We start from the raw sequence: 18,376 nt of genomic DNA on the forward strand, positions 1-18,376 counted from the left end.
GACCAAAGGGGTAGCCATGGGCACACATATGGGCCCCAGCTATGCCTGTCTCTTTGTTGGCTACGTAGAACAGTTGATCTTCCGTAATTACACCTGCACCACTCCCCACCTCTTCCTCTGCTACATTGATGACTGCATTGGCGCCACCTCATGCTCCCGCGAGGAGGTTGAGCAATTCATCAATTTCACCAACACATTCCACCCTGACCTTAAATTTACCTGGACCATCTGTGACAACTCCCTCCCCTTCCTGGACCTCTCCATCTCCATTAATGACAACCGACTTGACACTGACATTTTTTGCAAACCCACCAACTCCCACAGCTACCTGAATTACACCTCTTCCCACCCTACCTCTTGCAAAAATGCCATCCTGTATTCCCAATTCCTCCGCCTCCACTGTATCTGCTCCCAGGAGGAACATTCCACCACAGAACACACCAGATAGCCTCCTTCTTTCGAGACCACAATTTCCCTTCCCACGTGGTTAAAGATGCCCTCCAACGCATCTCATCCACATCCCGCACCTCCACCCTCAGACCCCACCCCTCCAACCGTAACAAGGACAGAATGCCCCTGGTGCTCACCTTCCACCCTACCAACCTTCACATAAACCAAATCATCCACCGACATTTCCGCCACCTCCAAAAAGACCCCACCACCAGGGCACCCCTTTCTGCCTTCCGCAAAGACCGTTCCCTCTGTGACTACCTGGTCAGGTCCACGCCGCCCCCCCCCCCCCCCCCCCACCCCCCACCTACAACCCACCCTCCCATCCTGGCACCTTCCTCTGCCACCACAGGAACTGCAAAACCTGTGCCCACACCTCCTCCCTCACCTCTATCCAGGGCCCTAAAGGAGCCTTCCACATCCATCAAAGTTTTACCTGCACATCCACTAATATCATTTATTGTATCCATCGCTCCCAATGCGGTCTCCTCTACATTGGGGAGACTGGGCGCCTCCTAGCAGAGCGCTTTAGGGAACATCTCCGGGACACCCGCACCAATCAACCACACCGCCCTGTGGCCCAACATTTCAACTCCCCCTCCCACTCTGCCGAGGACATGGAGGTCCTGGGTCTCCTTCACCGCCGGTCCCTCACCACCAGACGCCTGAAGAAAGAACGCCTCATCTTCCGCCTCAGAACACTTCAACCCCAGGGCATCAATGTGGACTTCAACAGTTTCCTCATTTCCCCTTCCCCCACCCCACCCCACCCTAGTTCCAAACTTCCAGCTCAGCACTGTCCCTACCTGCCTATCTTCTTTTCCACCTATCCACTCCCCCCTCCCCCTGCCCCTGACCTATCACCTCATCCCCTCCCCCACTCATCTGTTGTACTCTATGCTACTTTCTCCCCACCCCCATCCTCCTCTAGCTTATCTCTCCACACTGGACAAGCGCATGGATGGCAATAAATTGTGGGGTGTGTAGGTTAGTCTGATGTTTGAGTAGGATAAAAGGCCAGCACAACATCGAGGGCCGAAGGGCCTGTACTGTGCTGTACTGTTCTATGTAATCTCCTGATGCTTCAGGCTCTCTGCCTTTATTCCTGATGAAGGGCTTTTGCTGTTCCTCAGATGCTGCCTGAACTGCTGTGTTCTTCCAGCACCACTAATCCACAATCCTAACCTAGTCAATCTCTCCTCATCCACCAGTCCTTCCAGTTGAGTTAGGCCTCAACTTGAGTACTGTATAGATTCCTAATCACTTCATTACAAAAAGAATATATTTGCACTGGGAAGGATATAAATGAGGTATAGGCAGATGTTTTCAGGAAAGATTGGATGGACTGGGTCTGTCCTTCAAGGAACAGAGGAGGCTGATCAGAGATTTGATTGAGATCTACAAAATTGGGATGGACCTCGATAAACATGAAGGACTTTAGCAGAGAGGTCAGTGTGGAGAGAGCATAGGAAAAAGTGAGGACTGCAGATGCTGGAGATGGAAGAGTGTAGTGGTGGAAAAGCACAGTCGGTCAGGCAGCATCCGAGGAGCAGGAGAATCGACGTTTCTGACATAAGCCCTTCATGATGAATGTTTTAAGTCTGAAACGTGAATTCTCCCGCTCCTCCGGAGAGCCTCGATTCAAGTGATTTGCAGAAACGTTATGGGAAAGATGAGAGAAAATGTTTTCATGCAGAACGTGCAGGACCCAGGACGCATTGCGTGAAAGAATAAAGGCAGGAATCTTCAACTGATTTAAAAGGATGTGCACCTCGGGTGTAAGTAACTTGCAAGGGCTACGGTTTGAATTTTGGAAAATTATCTCATGCTGGATCACAAGATCTGAGGATATTAATGGCTTCAAGGATTCGGACTGAGTTAGAACAGCCATTGTTTTCACTGACGGGTGGTAACATTTTTCAAGCCCCAAATATAGTTGCAGCAGAGGGTTTTTAAAACAAAAGCATTTGGAAAGCGTAGTTCCAGCCCTGCGAGGGACGTGCTTGCTGATGATGTTGGTTGATCGCTGACGTTGTGATTCAGTCCTCCAGGGCTGCAGGTGGCGCTGTGGCTGGCTGTTCGCGGACTGCCGCTCGGTTCAGTTGTCGGCTCTGCTCCCTCGGGTCAGTTCACCGTTGGGATGCTGCTGATGGCGGCTGTCGCCCAGGTGCGGGTGTGTTCCCGGATTTCCCTTGTGTGTCTGCTGCTCGGCTCCTGGGCTCTGTTGAGCGTGTGCTCGGGGACACCTGCTTCGGCGTCGGCAAGTGAGGCGAATAAGTCCGACAGCTCGAGAAGTGTTTCCCGCAACAAGAGCGTCAAGGCCTTCCCGGTGGTGACCGTCGACTTCGGTCATGTCAGGTCCCCGTTCGTTGTGGCGCTGTGGATCCTGTTGGCCTCCGTCCTGAAACTAGGTGGGTGAATGGGACAGGTATGTCCTGGTGTCCTGCAGCACCGTGCAGGACGCAGGCGAATCCTACCCCGCTATCTGTCTTCGACCACCACGACCCCTCTTTCCCCCGCCGCCCACCCCCTTCCCAGAAACTCAGGATCACACACTGCATGTGTCCATTCTGCCCGTCATCTGAGTGCTGGCTCTAGCCCATTCCTTGCTTCTGTGTTTTCTACCCCTTTCCCTTCAGGGATACAATCTCAGGATCAGGCGCTGATCATTTAAAGGGTGAGGTGAAGATAAATCACTTCATTCAAAAATCAGGGTTAATCTTTGGAACTCTATGCCCCAGTAGGTTGAGGAGCCTTCATCTTGAATACATTTACATCTAATATAAACTAAGTTTTTGGTTTTGAGGGAATCGAGATATATGGGGAGCGGTGAAAAAGTGGAGTTGAAACCCAAGATTAGCAAATATTGTACTGAGTTGTGGAAAAGGGTCATCGTGCCATATGGTCTACTCCTATTCTTGTATTCTTGGGTTATTCTGCAAGCTATTCCCTTTCAGAATGTCTATTTGCTTCTTTAACAGATATGGAATGTGGTTCTACTAGTAACTTTCAAATAGTGCATTTTAGATCATAAACATCCACTTGAAAATGGTTTCTCATTTCTAGTTTCCTTTTGGCAACTCTATAAACGGACTGCACTGTCTGCCTTAATCCTCTCAAATATTACCTCAAACTTAGTTAAGTTAGACAGCCCTGATGTGACTTTAAATCCATGTTAGCTGTCTCTCTGTCTACGTTTCTCTAGCTGCAAATTAATTTTGTTCTTGACAAAGGTTTGTTATTGTTTTCCCTATAATCATTCTGCTTGTTGCTGCTGGCTGTCTGTTCTGTCCTTTGGGTTATGTGGAGGATGCTTTTATTTGGTCTCAATGTTAGAGCATGTTCAGGTTGAGAGAATCTGAATAGATTTTACAATTACTGCCAATTTTGCTTGGCTATGTGGATGGGGTAACTCATACACTCACAGTTAGTTGTCTGTCTCATTTGATGTTTTTGCATGAAATGGAAGTCATTTGGTAAGAAGAAAATAAAAACAGATTTGTACATAGAAACATAGTCATAGAGATGTATGATATGGAAACAGACCCTTTGGTCTAACTCGTGGCCGACCAATGTCCTAACCTAATCTCATCCTATTTGCCAACAGTTGGCCCATATTCATATTCATATATTCATATTCATATACCTTTCCTATTCATATACCTACCCATTTGGATGCCTTTTAAATGCTGTCATTATACCAGCCTCCTACACTTCCTTTGGCATCTGTCCACTATACCTCCAATTATAGTGTTATCTACAAACATACTAACTATCCCTCCTCTGTTCACATCCAAATCATTTATATAAATGACGAAAAGTAGTGGACCCAGCACCAATCCTTGTGACACACCACTGGTCACAGGCCTCCAATCTGAAAAGCAACTCCAACATCACCACCCACTGTCTTCTGCCTTCAAGCGAGCTCTGTATCCAGATAGCTAGTTCTCTCTGTATTCATTGAGATCTAACCTTACTAAACAGTCTCCCATGGGGAACTTTGTCGAATGCCTTAGTGAAATCCAGATAGATCACGTCTACTGCTCTGCCCTCATCAATCCTCTTTATGACTTCTTCAAAAAACTCAATCAAGTTAGTGAGACACACACAAAGCCATGCTGACTATCCTTAATCAGTCCTTGCCTTTCCAAATACATGTAAATCCTGTCCCTCAGGATTCCTTTCAATTTATCCACCACTGGTGTCAGGCTTACTGGCCTATAGTTCCCTAGCTGTTCTTTACTACTTTTCTTAAATTATGGCACCATGTTAGCCAACCTCCAGTCTTCCAGCGCCTCATCTGTGACTATCTATGATACAAATATCTCAGCAAGTGCCCCAGCAATCACTTCCCCAGCTTCCCACAGATTTCTAGGGTGCAACTGATCAGGTCCTGGGGATTTATCCACTTTTATGCATTTCAAGACATCCAGCAGCACCACCTCTGTAATATGGACATTTTTCAAAATGTCACCATCTATTTTCTCACATTCTATATATTTCATATCCTTCTCCGCAGTAAACTCTGATGCAAAATACTCGTTTGGTATCTCTTCCATCTCCTGTGTCTTCATAGATGGGCTGCCTTGCTAATCTTTGAGGAGCCCTATTCTCCCGCTAGTTACCTTTTTGTCCTTAATGTATTTATAAAGCCCTTTGGATTCTCCTTAACCCTATTTTCCAAAAGCTATCTCATGTCCCCTTTCTGCCCACATGATTTCCCTCTTAAGTATACTCCTACTGCCTTTATGCTCTTCTAAGGATTCACTCGATCTATGCTGTCTATACCTGATATATCTTCCTTCGTTTTCTTAACCAAACCCTCAATTTCTTTAGTCATCCAGCATTCCCTACACCTACCAGCCTTTCCTTTCACCCTAACAGGAATATACTGACTCTGGACTCTCGTTATCTCATTTTTGAAGGCTTCCCCATTTTCCAGTCATTCCTTTACCTGCGAACATCTGCCACCAATCGGTTTTCAAAAGTTCTTGTCTAATACCGTCAAAATTAGCCTTCCTTTAATTTAGAACTTCAACTTTTAGATATGGTCTATACTTTTCCATCACCATTTTAAATCTAATCGAATTATGGTCGCTGGCCCCAAAGTGCTCCCCCACTGACACCTCAGTCACCTGCCCTGCCTTATTCCCCCAAGAGTAGGTCAAGTTTTGCACCTTCTCTAGGAAGGACATCCACAAACTGAATCAGAAAATTTTCTTGTATGCACTGAGCAAATTCATCTCCTTCTAAGCTCTAAACACAGTGGCAGCCCTAGCCTGTTTGGAAAGTTACATGACTCTGTTTCATTGAACTTCACCCAAATCACCGGTGCACTGATGTGTTATTTCTGGACACAGTGTTAAGTTCTAAAACATCACCCTGGACATCATTTAGAATGTGAATATTAAGATTTTTTGGAGTGTGGCTGGTGAGAGTCAATATATAATGCCATATAATATCTGGCCACAGATCCATCCAGCATTGCTATGTGCATTAATATCCTCAAAGAAGTGGTGCAATGTATGATGGCAGACTCAGGAGGTTGGTCCACCAAGAAAACTCCCAATCATTTGGTGAAGTGCATCACAGAGGCACTTCTGGGCGGTAATGTCTTTGGGGTCTGAGATTGAATTAGAGGAATGACCGAACAGAATTGGAGACCATAAACGCTGGCAGGATTTACATTGGCAGAACTTCTTTGGGTGCTTTCCCTCAATATGTGATGTGTTGCTGCATACGTGGACATGGCTTTTATCTTCAGTTAGCAGGATTAATGGGTAGAGACTGGCTTATGGCGAAGATACTGTGTTTTGAGTTGGCTACACCTTGTTCTAACAATCTTGTTCTAACAGTTCTGTGTGACAGGAATGTAGAGGTTGTTTAGGAAGCACTTGCTGATAGTACTGGGCAGGCTTGTCCCACTGAGGCAAGTGGAGGATGGTAGGTTGAAAGAACCTTGGGTGATAAGGGATCTGGAAGATCTAATCAAGAGGAGAAAGGAAGCTTACTTAAGGTTGAGGAGCCAAGGATCAGATAGGGCTTTCGAGTGTCACAAGGTAGTTAGGAAGGAACTGAAGAATGGACTTAGGAGAGCTAGAAGGGGGCATGAAAAAGCTTTATGGATAGGATTAAGGAAAACCCTAAGGTGTTCTACACTTATGTGAGGAACAAGGCGGTGGCCAGAGGGAGGGTAGGGCCTGGAGTCTAAGGAAGTAGGGGAGGTCCTTTATGAATACGTTGCTTCAGTATTCACAACTGAGAGGGACCTTGACACTTTCTAAGGACAGCACAGACTGGTATGCTAGAACAGGTTGATGTTGGGAAGGAGGATGTGCTGAAAAGTTTGAAAAACCTAAGGATAGATAAATCCCTGGGCCAGATGGGATATACCTTAGGTTACTACAGGAAGCAAGGGAAGAGTTTGCTGCCCTTTGGGGATGATCTTTGTGTCCTCACTGCCCACTGAAGTAATGCCAGATGACTGTTCAAGAAAGAGAATAGGAAAACCCTGGGAATTACAGACCATTCAGTCTTACGTCTGTGGTAGGCAAGGTATTGGAGAAGCTTCTGAGAGACAGGATTTATGATTACTTGTATTATTAGAGATAGTCACCATGGCTTTGTGCGGGGCAGGTCATGCCTCACAAACCTTATTGAATTCTTTGACGATGTGACAATACACATTGGTGAAGATGGAGCAGTGAGTGTGGTGTACATGGATTTTAGCAAGGTGTTTGATTAGGTTCTCCATGGTAGGCTCATTCAGAAAGTAAGGAGGCGTGGGATACAGGGAATCTGGCTGAGATACAGAATTGGGTGGCCCATAGAAGACAAAGGGTGGTAGTAGATGGAAAGTATTCGGCCTGAATCTCGGTGACCAGTGCCGATCCATAGGGATCGATTCTGGGATCTCTGCTCTTTGTGATTTTTTAATAAATGGCTTGGATGAGGAAGTGGAAGGATGGTTTAGTAAGTTTGCCGATGACACGAAGATAGTGTGAAGGGCTGTTGTACATTGCAACAGGACATTGACAGGATGCAGAACTGGGCAGATATGTGGCAGATGGAGTTCAACCGAGGAAAAATGTGAAGTCATTCACTTTGGGAGGTCGAATTTGAATGCAGAATACAGGGTTAAAGGCAGGATTCTTGGCAGTGTGGAGGAACAGAGGGATCTTGAGGTCCATGTCCATAAATCCCTCAAAGTTGCCACCCAAGTTAACCGGTTGTTAAGAAGGCATATGGTGTTGGCTTTCATTAGTAGGGGTATTGAGCTTAAGAGTCATGAGGTTATACTGCAACTCCATAGACCCCTGGTTAGACCACACTTGGAATATTGTGCTCAGTTCTGGTTGCCTCATTATAGGGCGGATGTGGAAGCCTTCATGAGGGTACAAAGGAGACTTATTAAGCTAGTGCCTGGACTGGAGGGCATATTTTATGAAGAAAGGTTGGGGGTGCTTGGGCTTTTCTCATTGGAGCAAAGAAGGATGAGAGGTGACTTGTTGTAGGTGTACGAGATGTTGAGAGGCAAAGGTAGAGTGAATTGCCAGATACTTTTTCCCATGGCAGAAATGTCTATCACGAAGGGACATAATTTTAAAGGTAATTGGAGGAAGGTTTAGGGAAGATGTCAGAGTTATGCTCTTTACACAGACAATGGCGGGTGCATGGAACGCACTGCTGGCAGTCATAGTAGAGTCAGCTACATGAGGGGCATTTAATTGACTGTTGGATAGGCACATGGAAGACAGTAAAATGAATGGTATTTAAATTCGTCTGATCTTAGAGTAGGATAAAAGGCCGGCACAGCATCGAGAGCCGAAGAGCCTGTACTGTTCTATGTTCAATCTGATTAAACTGTGCAGAATTAGATATTTCTCCTTAGATTTGTTTTTAAAAAGTTTTATTTTGCTTTTACACAAAAGAAATTTACAAAGTTTGCAAATTTTGTCATGCAGTAGTTCAAATTTATCATTACATTTCACATTCTTCTGTAGTGTATACAGTTCACATTCTTCTGTAGTGTAACTAAGAAACCAAACTGTAGTTAGAATTTACATTTTATGCCAGGTGAATCTTCGTCAGGTGATGGGTCTCTTCATCTGACAAAGAGGCAACCCTCCGAGAGCTTGTGATTTCAAGTAAATCTGTTGTACTATCACCTGGTGTTGTGTGACTTCTGACCTTGTCCATCCCAGTCCGCCACCAGGTACCTCCATATCATAGAGTATTTTCAATCTGTTCTTCAAGGGTGTTGTGTGTATACCAATGCTGGGTGGATCAATGACCAAAGATAATATATTGCATAAACGTTTTCATGATGGAAAGGTGGTATAGCATGGTCCAGCTGAATGGAGCATTCTGTGGCAACATAGTCAGATCTATCATCTTACATATCTGGGGACTGAGAATGTGCAATGTTCACATGAGCATTTTATGCAAATCTCACAAGAAGGAAGTAACTTACTCAATGCCACTTCATCCTGATGGTCACCTTTGTGTGTTGATGCATTTATCTGGTTGCAGGCCCTCAGAAAACAAAGACCAAATGTTACTGAAATTCTGTCTGTCCCACTGTTGTGAAGGATGGATCTGGCAGTATTGCCACAGATTCTTCCATTCAATTTGAATGTGCTGTGCCACAAGCTCTTCAAGGAACAGTTTGCGCTGTAACATATTTTTGACCAAAAGATCATCTGGCAGCGGTTTGAGTGAACACTGCTGTGCAGCAGTGGTTTATAGGGCAGTTTATGCTGCGTAGAGCAATGCTGAGAGAACTTCTTAAACGATGACTGTATGTTGAATGTTTGGATTATCAAGATTGCGCTGCAGACTCGTGTACTTTTGTAATCTGTGGTACGTAGCAACGCTCTGAGAACATTCCTGAATCTGTTGGGCCAGAGTTTGCAGATTTGATCAGGTACAGGCAAACACATTTCATTTGCAGATGTACAGGGTCTAATTTGTGTTTTGATGGAGCTCTGACATTTTGCAGCATTAGTCAGACTGTTTGTTTTCTGGGTTTTCTTTTTGTCAAAAATGTTGCAAGAGCTGTATTTGCCCCTTATCAGCAGCATAAAAAGGTGTGGTCCCTACCCTCCCTTTTAATTCCTGAGGGAGTTGTGTGACTATTTCTATTGCACAGATAACAGAGGAAAGAGTTCTCACCCCATAGCAACCAACAAGGGACTAATTTACTTTTAAATGCCAGAAAATGGAGAAAATACATGGACCCAAGCAAGTGAAGAAAGATTCAAGTTTCAGCTTGAGGTGATTTGTTGGAGCCAGTCTATATTTTATTTTACTCACAGTGATCAGAAATTTCACGTTGTTTCTAATCTGATCCTGATTGAATGGCAAAGCTGACTTGACTGGCAAATGGCCTAATTCTGCTCCATATCTTATAATGTTATAATATTACACAGTCCCCAGTCTTACTCTTATTCCCACAACTCTCATTTGTTCTTAGTGAGGTTAGGTTTATAGGAGTGAAATCATTTTAAAAGTCACTGATGGGATCATCTGTTTGTATGTCTCTCATTCTTTCTCTGTCCAGTCTAGAGTGCACTGATACACCAGGCGGTCTCACTGGTCTCAGTTCAACACATGACTTTTTTCATTGACTTCATTCCTTGAGTATTAAAGATTTTTCTGCCTAAATTTTTATCATACATTTAATGAAGGACCCTTTATTGTGATATTCTAAATGCAGTGTGTGTGAAAGAGCTGGTTGCATTTTGCCTAATTCTAAGCTTTAATATAATTATTAGCTTGGAGTTAAAGACAGACGTAAGATTGTGTGTTTTCTGAGAGGCACAGTTGGTTGTAGGGTGGGACTGCAGCAAACCAGTAAATTTTCCACACCACATGTTTGGAGTATTTGAAGCAGCCTTAAGTACATCTTATTTTAATGTGAGGAATGGAAACATTCTGTGATGGCAGAGTTTGCAGCTTTTGCTGATCTTGTATATTAATAACCGGTGTTTATAAGATTTTCAGTGAACTTGGGCTGTACCCAATTGTTAACAAACCCATATACTGACATAGGAACTAGGAGCAGGAGTAGGCCGTCTAGCCCTGTGAACCTGATCCGCCATTCAAACATTTCGTGGACTCAATTCCACTTATGCGCATTTTCACCATATCCTTTAATTCCTTTATTTTTCAAAAGAATATTTACCTTAGCTTTAAAAGCGGTTACTGAAGTAACGTCAACTACTTCCCGGGCAAGGAATTCCATAGATTAACAACCTCTCGGTGAAGAAGTTCCTTCTCAGTTCAGTTCCATACCTGCTTCATCTAATCTTGAGGCCATGCCGTCTTGTCCTAGTTTCACCTATCAATGGAAACATCCTACCTATTTTTATTTTATTAATTCCCTTCGTAATTTTATGTGTTTGTATAAGATATCCCTCCCCCCATCGCCACCATCACCATTCCTCTGAATTCCAATGAATATAATCCAAATCTACTCAGCTTCTCCTCACAAGCCAACCTCCTCAACTCTGGAATCAACCTAGTGAACCTCCTCTGCACCCCCCACCAGTGCCAGTATATCCTTAAGTAAGGAGACCAAATCTGCACATGGTTCTCCAGGTATGGCCTCACCAGCACCTTGTACAGCTGCTTTTAAACTCAACCCCTTCAGCAATGAAGGACAAAATTTCATTTGCCTTCCTAATTACCTGTTGCACCTGCAGACCAACCTTCTGTGATTCAGGCACAAGGACACCCAAGTCCCTCTGCATAGCAGCATGCTGCAACTTTTTACCATTCAGGTAGTAATCTATTTTGCTATTACTCCTACCAAAATGTATGACTGCACATTTGCTAACATTGTATTCCATCTGCCAGACCTTTGCCCACTCACTCAATGTATTTGTGTTCCTCTGCACATTTTGCTCTGCCACTCATCTTAGTGTCACCTGCAAATTTTGTCGCTGTACGTGTGGTCCCCAATTCCAAATCATCCATATAAATTATAAGTAATTGTGGTCCCAACACCAATCCCTGAGGGACACCACTAGCCACTGATTGCCAGCCAGAATAGCACTTATTTATCCCTCTCTTTGTTTCCTGTCAGTAAACCAATCCTGTATCCATGCTAATACTTTACCCCAAACGCCTTGCATTCTTATTTTATGTCCGGCACCTTGTCAAAGGCCTTTTGGAAATCTAGGTTACACCACATCCACTGGGTCCACGTTGTTCACCTAGCTTGAAATGTCTTCATAGAATTCCAAAAGATTTTTGAAGCATGACCTGCCCTTCATGAACCCATGCTGCATCTGTAAAATGGGACTATTTCTTTCAAGATGCCCTGCTATTTCTTCCTTGATAATAGACTCAGGCATTTTCCCCACTCCAAAGGTTAAACTCACTGGTCTATAATTCTCCATCTTTTGGCATATATGCTAATGAGCAAAAGGGTGTTGAACAGGATCGCTGATGGCTTTTGCAATAGATTGTGCATTGACACACTGCTGTGAGTGGTGTACCCTCAATCTATCCATTGACAAACACACAGTTGTGGATGCAAAGAACTTTAGTTTTTGATTATTAGCACCTTCATTTGGTAGGGGATTTTACCAACTGGTTTGTTTAAAGTGGGAATATTTTTGTGTTTTGAGATTTCATATGAGGGGTTTTGCTGACAAGTCTGTAAAGATTAGCTTCCCTATAGTGTGAAAACAGGCCATTTGGTCCAACACGTCCACACCGACCCTCCGAAGAGTAACCTACCCAGATCCATTCCCCTACCCTATATTTACCCCTGACTAATGTACCTATCGCAATGGGCAATTTAGCATGGCCAATTCACCTGATCTGCACTTCTTTGGACTGTGGGGGAAACTGGAGCACCCGGAGGAAACCCACACAGACATGGGGAGAATTTGCAAATTCCACACACAGTGGCCCGAGACGGGATTTGAACCCGGGTTCCTGCCACTCTGAGGCAGCAGTGCTAATTACTGAGCCACTGTGCCACCCTGAAGAGTAAAGTGAAACTGAAACCAGGAGAAGAGAGCAGAGAATTAAAATATTATTTTGGGCAAAATGAATAGGTTGCTACAGAAATAAATAAAACATTGAAGTTGTCTGACTGATTCTGTGCCTGTTAACATGGACTCGACAGTCCTGAAGGCAGTTCAAGTCTTGCACTGCTCTCTCATCTCAAGTAATTCTTGGTATCAGTGCTGGTGGTAAGGGTATGATTGGGAAAGTAAATAAAAGTTTGTATTTTTGGAGTGTGTTTCACAACCTCTTGACATTGTAATTCTTTCAAATTTATTGCTTTTAAAATGTTGTAATGTAAGGAATGGCAAAAATCAATTGCAGCAAATTCCTAAAAACACAATGAGAGCATCTGCTTTAGATGTTAATTGATGTATCAGGTTTTGCTAAGGCATCAAAGAGAACTTAGAGTTCTGCTGTCTACCTGAGTGTCCAGCCTGGACAAATGTGTAAGCAGTTGTCCAAAACCCTACATCTCTAACCTTCCTCCTGTTCAGAGGGTACTAAAGCATTCTGTTGAAGTGTATGCATCTGAAACTGAACAACTTTCACAGGAAGTCTGAAATAGGGTAGTTCCTGACATATTCAGGGATTTAAGATCTGTGGAAGGCAACAATTTTAGTTCAAGGATTGAGATGAAGAGTTTATTACATCAGGATGAAAGGGATCCAAAGCTGGAACTTTCACTTGCAGGGTCAGTAGAAGCACTTTGGAATGTGCATTGGCCTCAATTCTACTAAATACAGGGACTGTCTTCAGCTTTGTACCTGCTCGGCTTTGTTTAATACAGCCTCTGCTGCTCTAAGATAGAATAGAATATTGAGGAGGATATCCTTTATTGTCACGTCCTCAAGAAGTACAATGGCACAGTGAAAGGTTTACACTATTGTTTCACATAGCACTATCCTAGGTGCAAAGTGACTAGGTCCAAATCTTAAATGCAAAAAGAGGAATAAAGAAGAAAATAAGTTGCATTACCTTAGAGTGATTCATAGTTCAAGTTGGAAATAAGACGTGGTTAAAGGGATAAACATTACAGCCAGATAAACAAATTACAGATAAACATTACATTGCAGTAGCAGGAGCTTACTGCTTATCTGTTCCACATGTTGTCTGACCAGCCTCACAGGCTGCTGACTGCCTACTCCAGAAAAAGGGCTTATGCCCGAAACGTCGATTCTCCTGCTCCTTTGATGCTGCCTGACCTGCTTCGCTTTTCCAGCAACACATTTTTCAGGCCTACTCCAGACCCCATTTCAATAACGGTGCCCACTTCTCTCCAGGCCTCCAGCATGATCTGTTCTGGTTCAGCTGCTCCACACCACTCTAGGTCATAAGCCCGCTCCACTCCAACGCTCCGCCATTCCACGCCATTCGGGCCTCCAGCCTGCGCTGCTCCATTCTAGGCCTCTAACCCACTCTGCTCTGGATGTCAGCCACTCTGGCTGTTAGCCCTTCCTCACTGTTCCAGGCCTTCAGCCCACGTCGTCCCGGCTCTCAGCCGCTCTGTGCCACTCCAGGCCTCTAGCCCACTCTCTCCGGTTCTCAGCCACTCCATGCCACTGTCTGCCTCCAGCCCATTTCACTCAGCTCCTCTCCAGGCCTCGAGTCCACTCCTCTCCGGCTCTTAGCAATTGCGCATTGTTCCAGGCCTCCAGCCCGCTCCACTCTGACTGTCAGCTGCTCTGCACTGCCCCAGGTCTCCAGCCTACTTTGCTCCAGCTCATAGCTGCTACAAGGGAAGTTTTCTTATCAGAGGAAAAAGCACTTTGAAATCTTAAAAAAAGAAGAGAATCAAAGAAAAGGGGGGAAAGAAACAGACGGGCTGAGGAGGCCGAACACTGCCTACTCCACCACCACCATCTTGTTTATGAAGTTATGCTCATTAACGACAATGAGTATGATAATTCAGAAATTGGATTTCTTCCCCAAGTCTTAATGAACTATAACATACCGACTGTGACAAATCTTCAGAAGTAAACAACTCAGTCATATCATTCCGCATTCTTCACATGTTTATCTTGTGTGTGATTTGAACGATATCTGTTTTCACAGGAGCTGATTCTTTTCAAAGGTATTTTCTATTGTCTTGAACATTACATTTTTAAAAAGGCATTCTTGAGATGCAGGTATTGTTGGGAAGGCTGGATTTATTGCCTACCTCTGTTTTCCTTTGAGAAGTTGACAGTGAGCCTGTGGTGGGAGTCTGCAATTTGCTGATTAAAAGGGTGATAAAGGCAGAAATAAAACACTTGAAATATATTTGGATATGTCCTTGAAGTGCATTAGCTATCTTGGGTGAGAAGCAAGAGTTGAAAGTGAGATTAAGCTGGAACATTGTTTGTCAGCCAGTGCTGCAATAATAATGATCACTTTCCATGATAAAAAATTCTTGAACTGCTGCAATCTTCGTTGCAGAGGTGCTGCTATTATATTTTTAAGGTGAGAGTTATAACAATGAAGCGACAGTTTGTGTATGTCTAAATTGGGTTCTATGTGAACGGTGTTGATGGTGATCCCATACACCACCTGCCATTTTCATTCTGCATGTTGGATTTCAGGAGTTTGGGTGATGTTGTCAAGAATGCCTCGATGAGCTGTGGCAGCATATTTGGATCAGAGCACTGCAGCCACAGTGCATCGATCGTATGGATGTGAATGTGGTATGAGTTCACTGGTTTGACCTGTGGTGCTCCTGAGCTCTTGAGTATTATTGCAGCTGCACCCAACCAAGTGTCGTTAGGATTCCATCACACTCCTGTCTTGTCAGTAGTGTAATGACATTGTCACTAGACTGGTAATCTGGAAGTCCAGACTAAAACTGTGTCGGCACAAGTTCAAATCTCACCAAGGCAGCTGGTGAATTTTAAACTAAATTAGTAAACCTGTAATTGAAAGAGAATCTTGGCAGCAATATTCAATTGTCATGAAAAACTCATCTAGTTCTCAATGTTCAATTCTAGGATTGGCACTAGAACCAAAACGTTACTCTGCTTTCTCTCCATAGATGCTGCCAGACCTGTTGAGTTTCTCCAGCAACTTCTGTTTTTGTTTCAGACTTCCAGCAGTTGTGTATTTTGTTTCTCTCATGTCTTTCTCTTATCTGGCCTACATGTGACTCCAGATACACAGTATTGACTTTTAACAGCTCTCTGTCATGGCTTACTAGGCCACTCAGTGGAAGGGCAATTAGGGATGGGTAGCTTTCCCAGCAATGTCTACAGAAGAATAAATAAGGGTGCTGCACTCAGTCAAGTAGGTATCATTTCTTACTGAACTGACTCCTATTATAAGCTGTGTGCAGTTGGGGCACCAAGACAGTCAGCAGCTCTGGCACTTGAGTATTCTTTGCTTGAGTGATTAGGAATGTAACAATGTCCAGTTTTGCAAAATTCAGATATTCTTTTCACAACCAGACAAGTCTGTGAGTGCTGACTCAGTGGTGATGGTGAAATACAAAAATGTGGATAAACCTCAACATTCAGTTTTTAAAAACAAACACAAGTTATTCAGACAGCTGACTGTTGAAACTTCATGCTTAGTCCAATAACATTAGTTACCAATGGGCCATTCATAGAGTCACAGAGCTGTACAACATGGAAACAAGCATTTCAGTTCAAATTGTCCATGCTGACCAGATATCCTAAATTAACCTTGTGCCATTTGCCAGCATTTTGCCACACCCCTCTGAAACTTTGCTATTCATATACCCATCCAGATTTCTTTTAAATGTTGTAATTGTACCTACTACCTCCACTTCTTCTTCTGGCAGTTCATTCCAGAACTGAAAAAGATGCCACTTAGGCCACTTTTAAATCTTTCCCTTCTCACCCTAATCCTATGCCCACTCGTCCTGGACTCACCCCCCCACCTCCCCAACACACACACACACACACACACACACACACACACACACACACACACACACACGGAAAAGACCTTTGTCTATTTACCCTATCCATGTCCCTCATGATTTTATACACCACAGAGGTCAACCCTCCGCCTCCAGGCAAAACAGCCCCAGCCTATTCAGCCTCTCCCAACAGCTCAAACCCTCAACCTTGGCAACATCCTTTTTTTATTGAACTCAAGTTTCACAATATCCTGCCTTTAGCAGGGAGACCGAAATTGAATGCAGTATTCCAAAAGTGGCCGAACCAATGTCAGATACAACTGCAACATGACCTCCAAAATCCTATACTTAATACATTAACCAATGAGGGCAAGCATACCATACACCACCTTCGTTATCCTGTCTACCTGTGACTCCACTTTCAAGGAACTATGAGTCAGCACTCCAGAATCTTTGTTGCGCAACACTCCCCAGGACCTTACCATTAAGTGTATAAATCCTGCCCTGATTTGCTTTTCCAAAATGCAGTACCTCACATTTATCTAAATTAAACTCCATCTGCCACTCCTCGTCCCATTTGCCCACGAGACCCATCTTTGTGCTAATATTTATCTTCAATTCAAATAGCATCCTAATTAATTTCCTTGCTCTGTTCCTACATCCTTTAATTCCCATTATCTTCTACCACCAATCTGCAATGCTGTTCACATGGTTTCTGTTCAATCACTAATAATAATTCTGCAAAACTTTTATTTTTCTGTCAATCTTTGATCTTGTATCTACATTTACTCATTTTAAACCTTTAATTATTTAAACAGTCTGGTTGAAACTACCTTTTTCCATGCTTTCAGAATTTTAATAACTTTTCAAATCACTCTCTCATTTCAATGAAAAGATTCCCAATTCAAATCTGTCAATGTATTTGTATTTCCTCATACATTGCAAAATCTGATTGAATTTGGGCTGAACTCTATTGCCTCAATATCTTTTCTCTTGTGTAAATACCAAGATTGCACAGATCTTGAACTGTGGTCTCAGAAAGGTTTGAAGTTCGCAAGAAGTTAGAGAGTTGTGAACACAGCCCAGTCCATCACTCAAACTAGTCTCCCATCAATTGACTCCATCTATACTTACACTGCATTGGGAAAGCAACCAGCATAATCACAGACCCCTCCCATCCAGTTATACTCCCTTTCACCTTCTTCCATGGGGCAAAAGGTTTGCAAGTTTGAATACACATGAACAGGTTCAAGAACAGCTTCTTCCCCGCTGTTATCAGACTTTTGAATGGATCTTTTAAATGTTAATGTTGATCTCTCTGTGCACCAACTTGGCAGCTCTAACATTGTATCTTGCAATCTGTTCTGTTACCCTATTGCACTTGTATGGTGCAATCTGCCTTAAGACACTTTTTACTGTACCTTGGAACGTAATACTGGAATAAATCAAATCAAATGATTTTTGTAAAGCCTAGTCTTATTTTAGGCACATTTCTCCTTTTTGAGGGTAGGGGTTTGGCCTTGTGAATCTGATCTCCATATCCTCCTCCACTGCATCAGCTAGCCTTCTCTGATTCAAAGTGTGCAATTTCTTGGAGAAAGAAACTTTGGTCAGATATCTGTTTCTTTGAAATATGATCTGGGTGAAGTTATTTCCTTCAGCCTTCATTGGGAAAGAGACATTCAACTCTAACATAAGGAATAGAAGAAGCCTCACTACCAGAATTCAAATTAGTCCAGATACTAGACAAGGGTGTTTTGATCAACAGAAGCTTAATAACAGTCTGAATGTGGAGGAACGCACCTAACTCCGTCTGGCTATTACAGCAGAAGTTACCATTTGAACAATAGTGCTGAGAAATGTGTACTGGGAAATCCCTTTGAACAGTTCATAATGTCATAAAGTGCCCAAAGTTGAAGAGGCAGGGTTTTTGAAATAACTCATGACAAAGAGAATTTTGAGGAAGAGCTTGAAGCTAATGATAAACCTGAACAAAATATATTTATCTCAAGGCATTTTAGTCCTATAATGAATGTGTTAGTTGCAGACCCT

The 18,376-nt window shown here is 43.4% G+C and overlaps 1 protein-coding gene across 1 annotated transcript in view; it reads left to right on the top strand.

The window, feature by feature from the left end:
• Window positions 1-2,538: 2,538 nt before the first annotated feature.
• slc9a1a (solute carrier family 9 member A1a) overlaps window positions 2,539-18,376 on the top strand; it is a 60,121-nt gene continuing 44,283 nt past the window's right edge. Inside the window, exon 1 of the mRNA XM_072548168.1 lies at window positions 2,539-2,861. Coding sequence (XP_072404269.1) covers window positions 2,591-2,861 — 271 coding nt within the window. The 5' untranslated portion in view covers window positions 2,539-2,590. The remainder of the gene's footprint in view (window positions 2,862-18,376) is intronic.

The sequence above is a fragment of the Chiloscyllium punctatum genome, chromosome 27, assembly GCF_047496795.1.
Source record: "Chiloscyllium punctatum isolate Juve2018m chromosome 27, sChiPun1.3, whole genome shotgun sequence".
Taxonomy (NCBI): domain Eukaryota; kingdom Metazoa; phylum Chordata; class Chondrichthyes; order Orectolobiformes; family Hemiscylliidae; genus Chiloscyllium; species Chiloscyllium punctatum.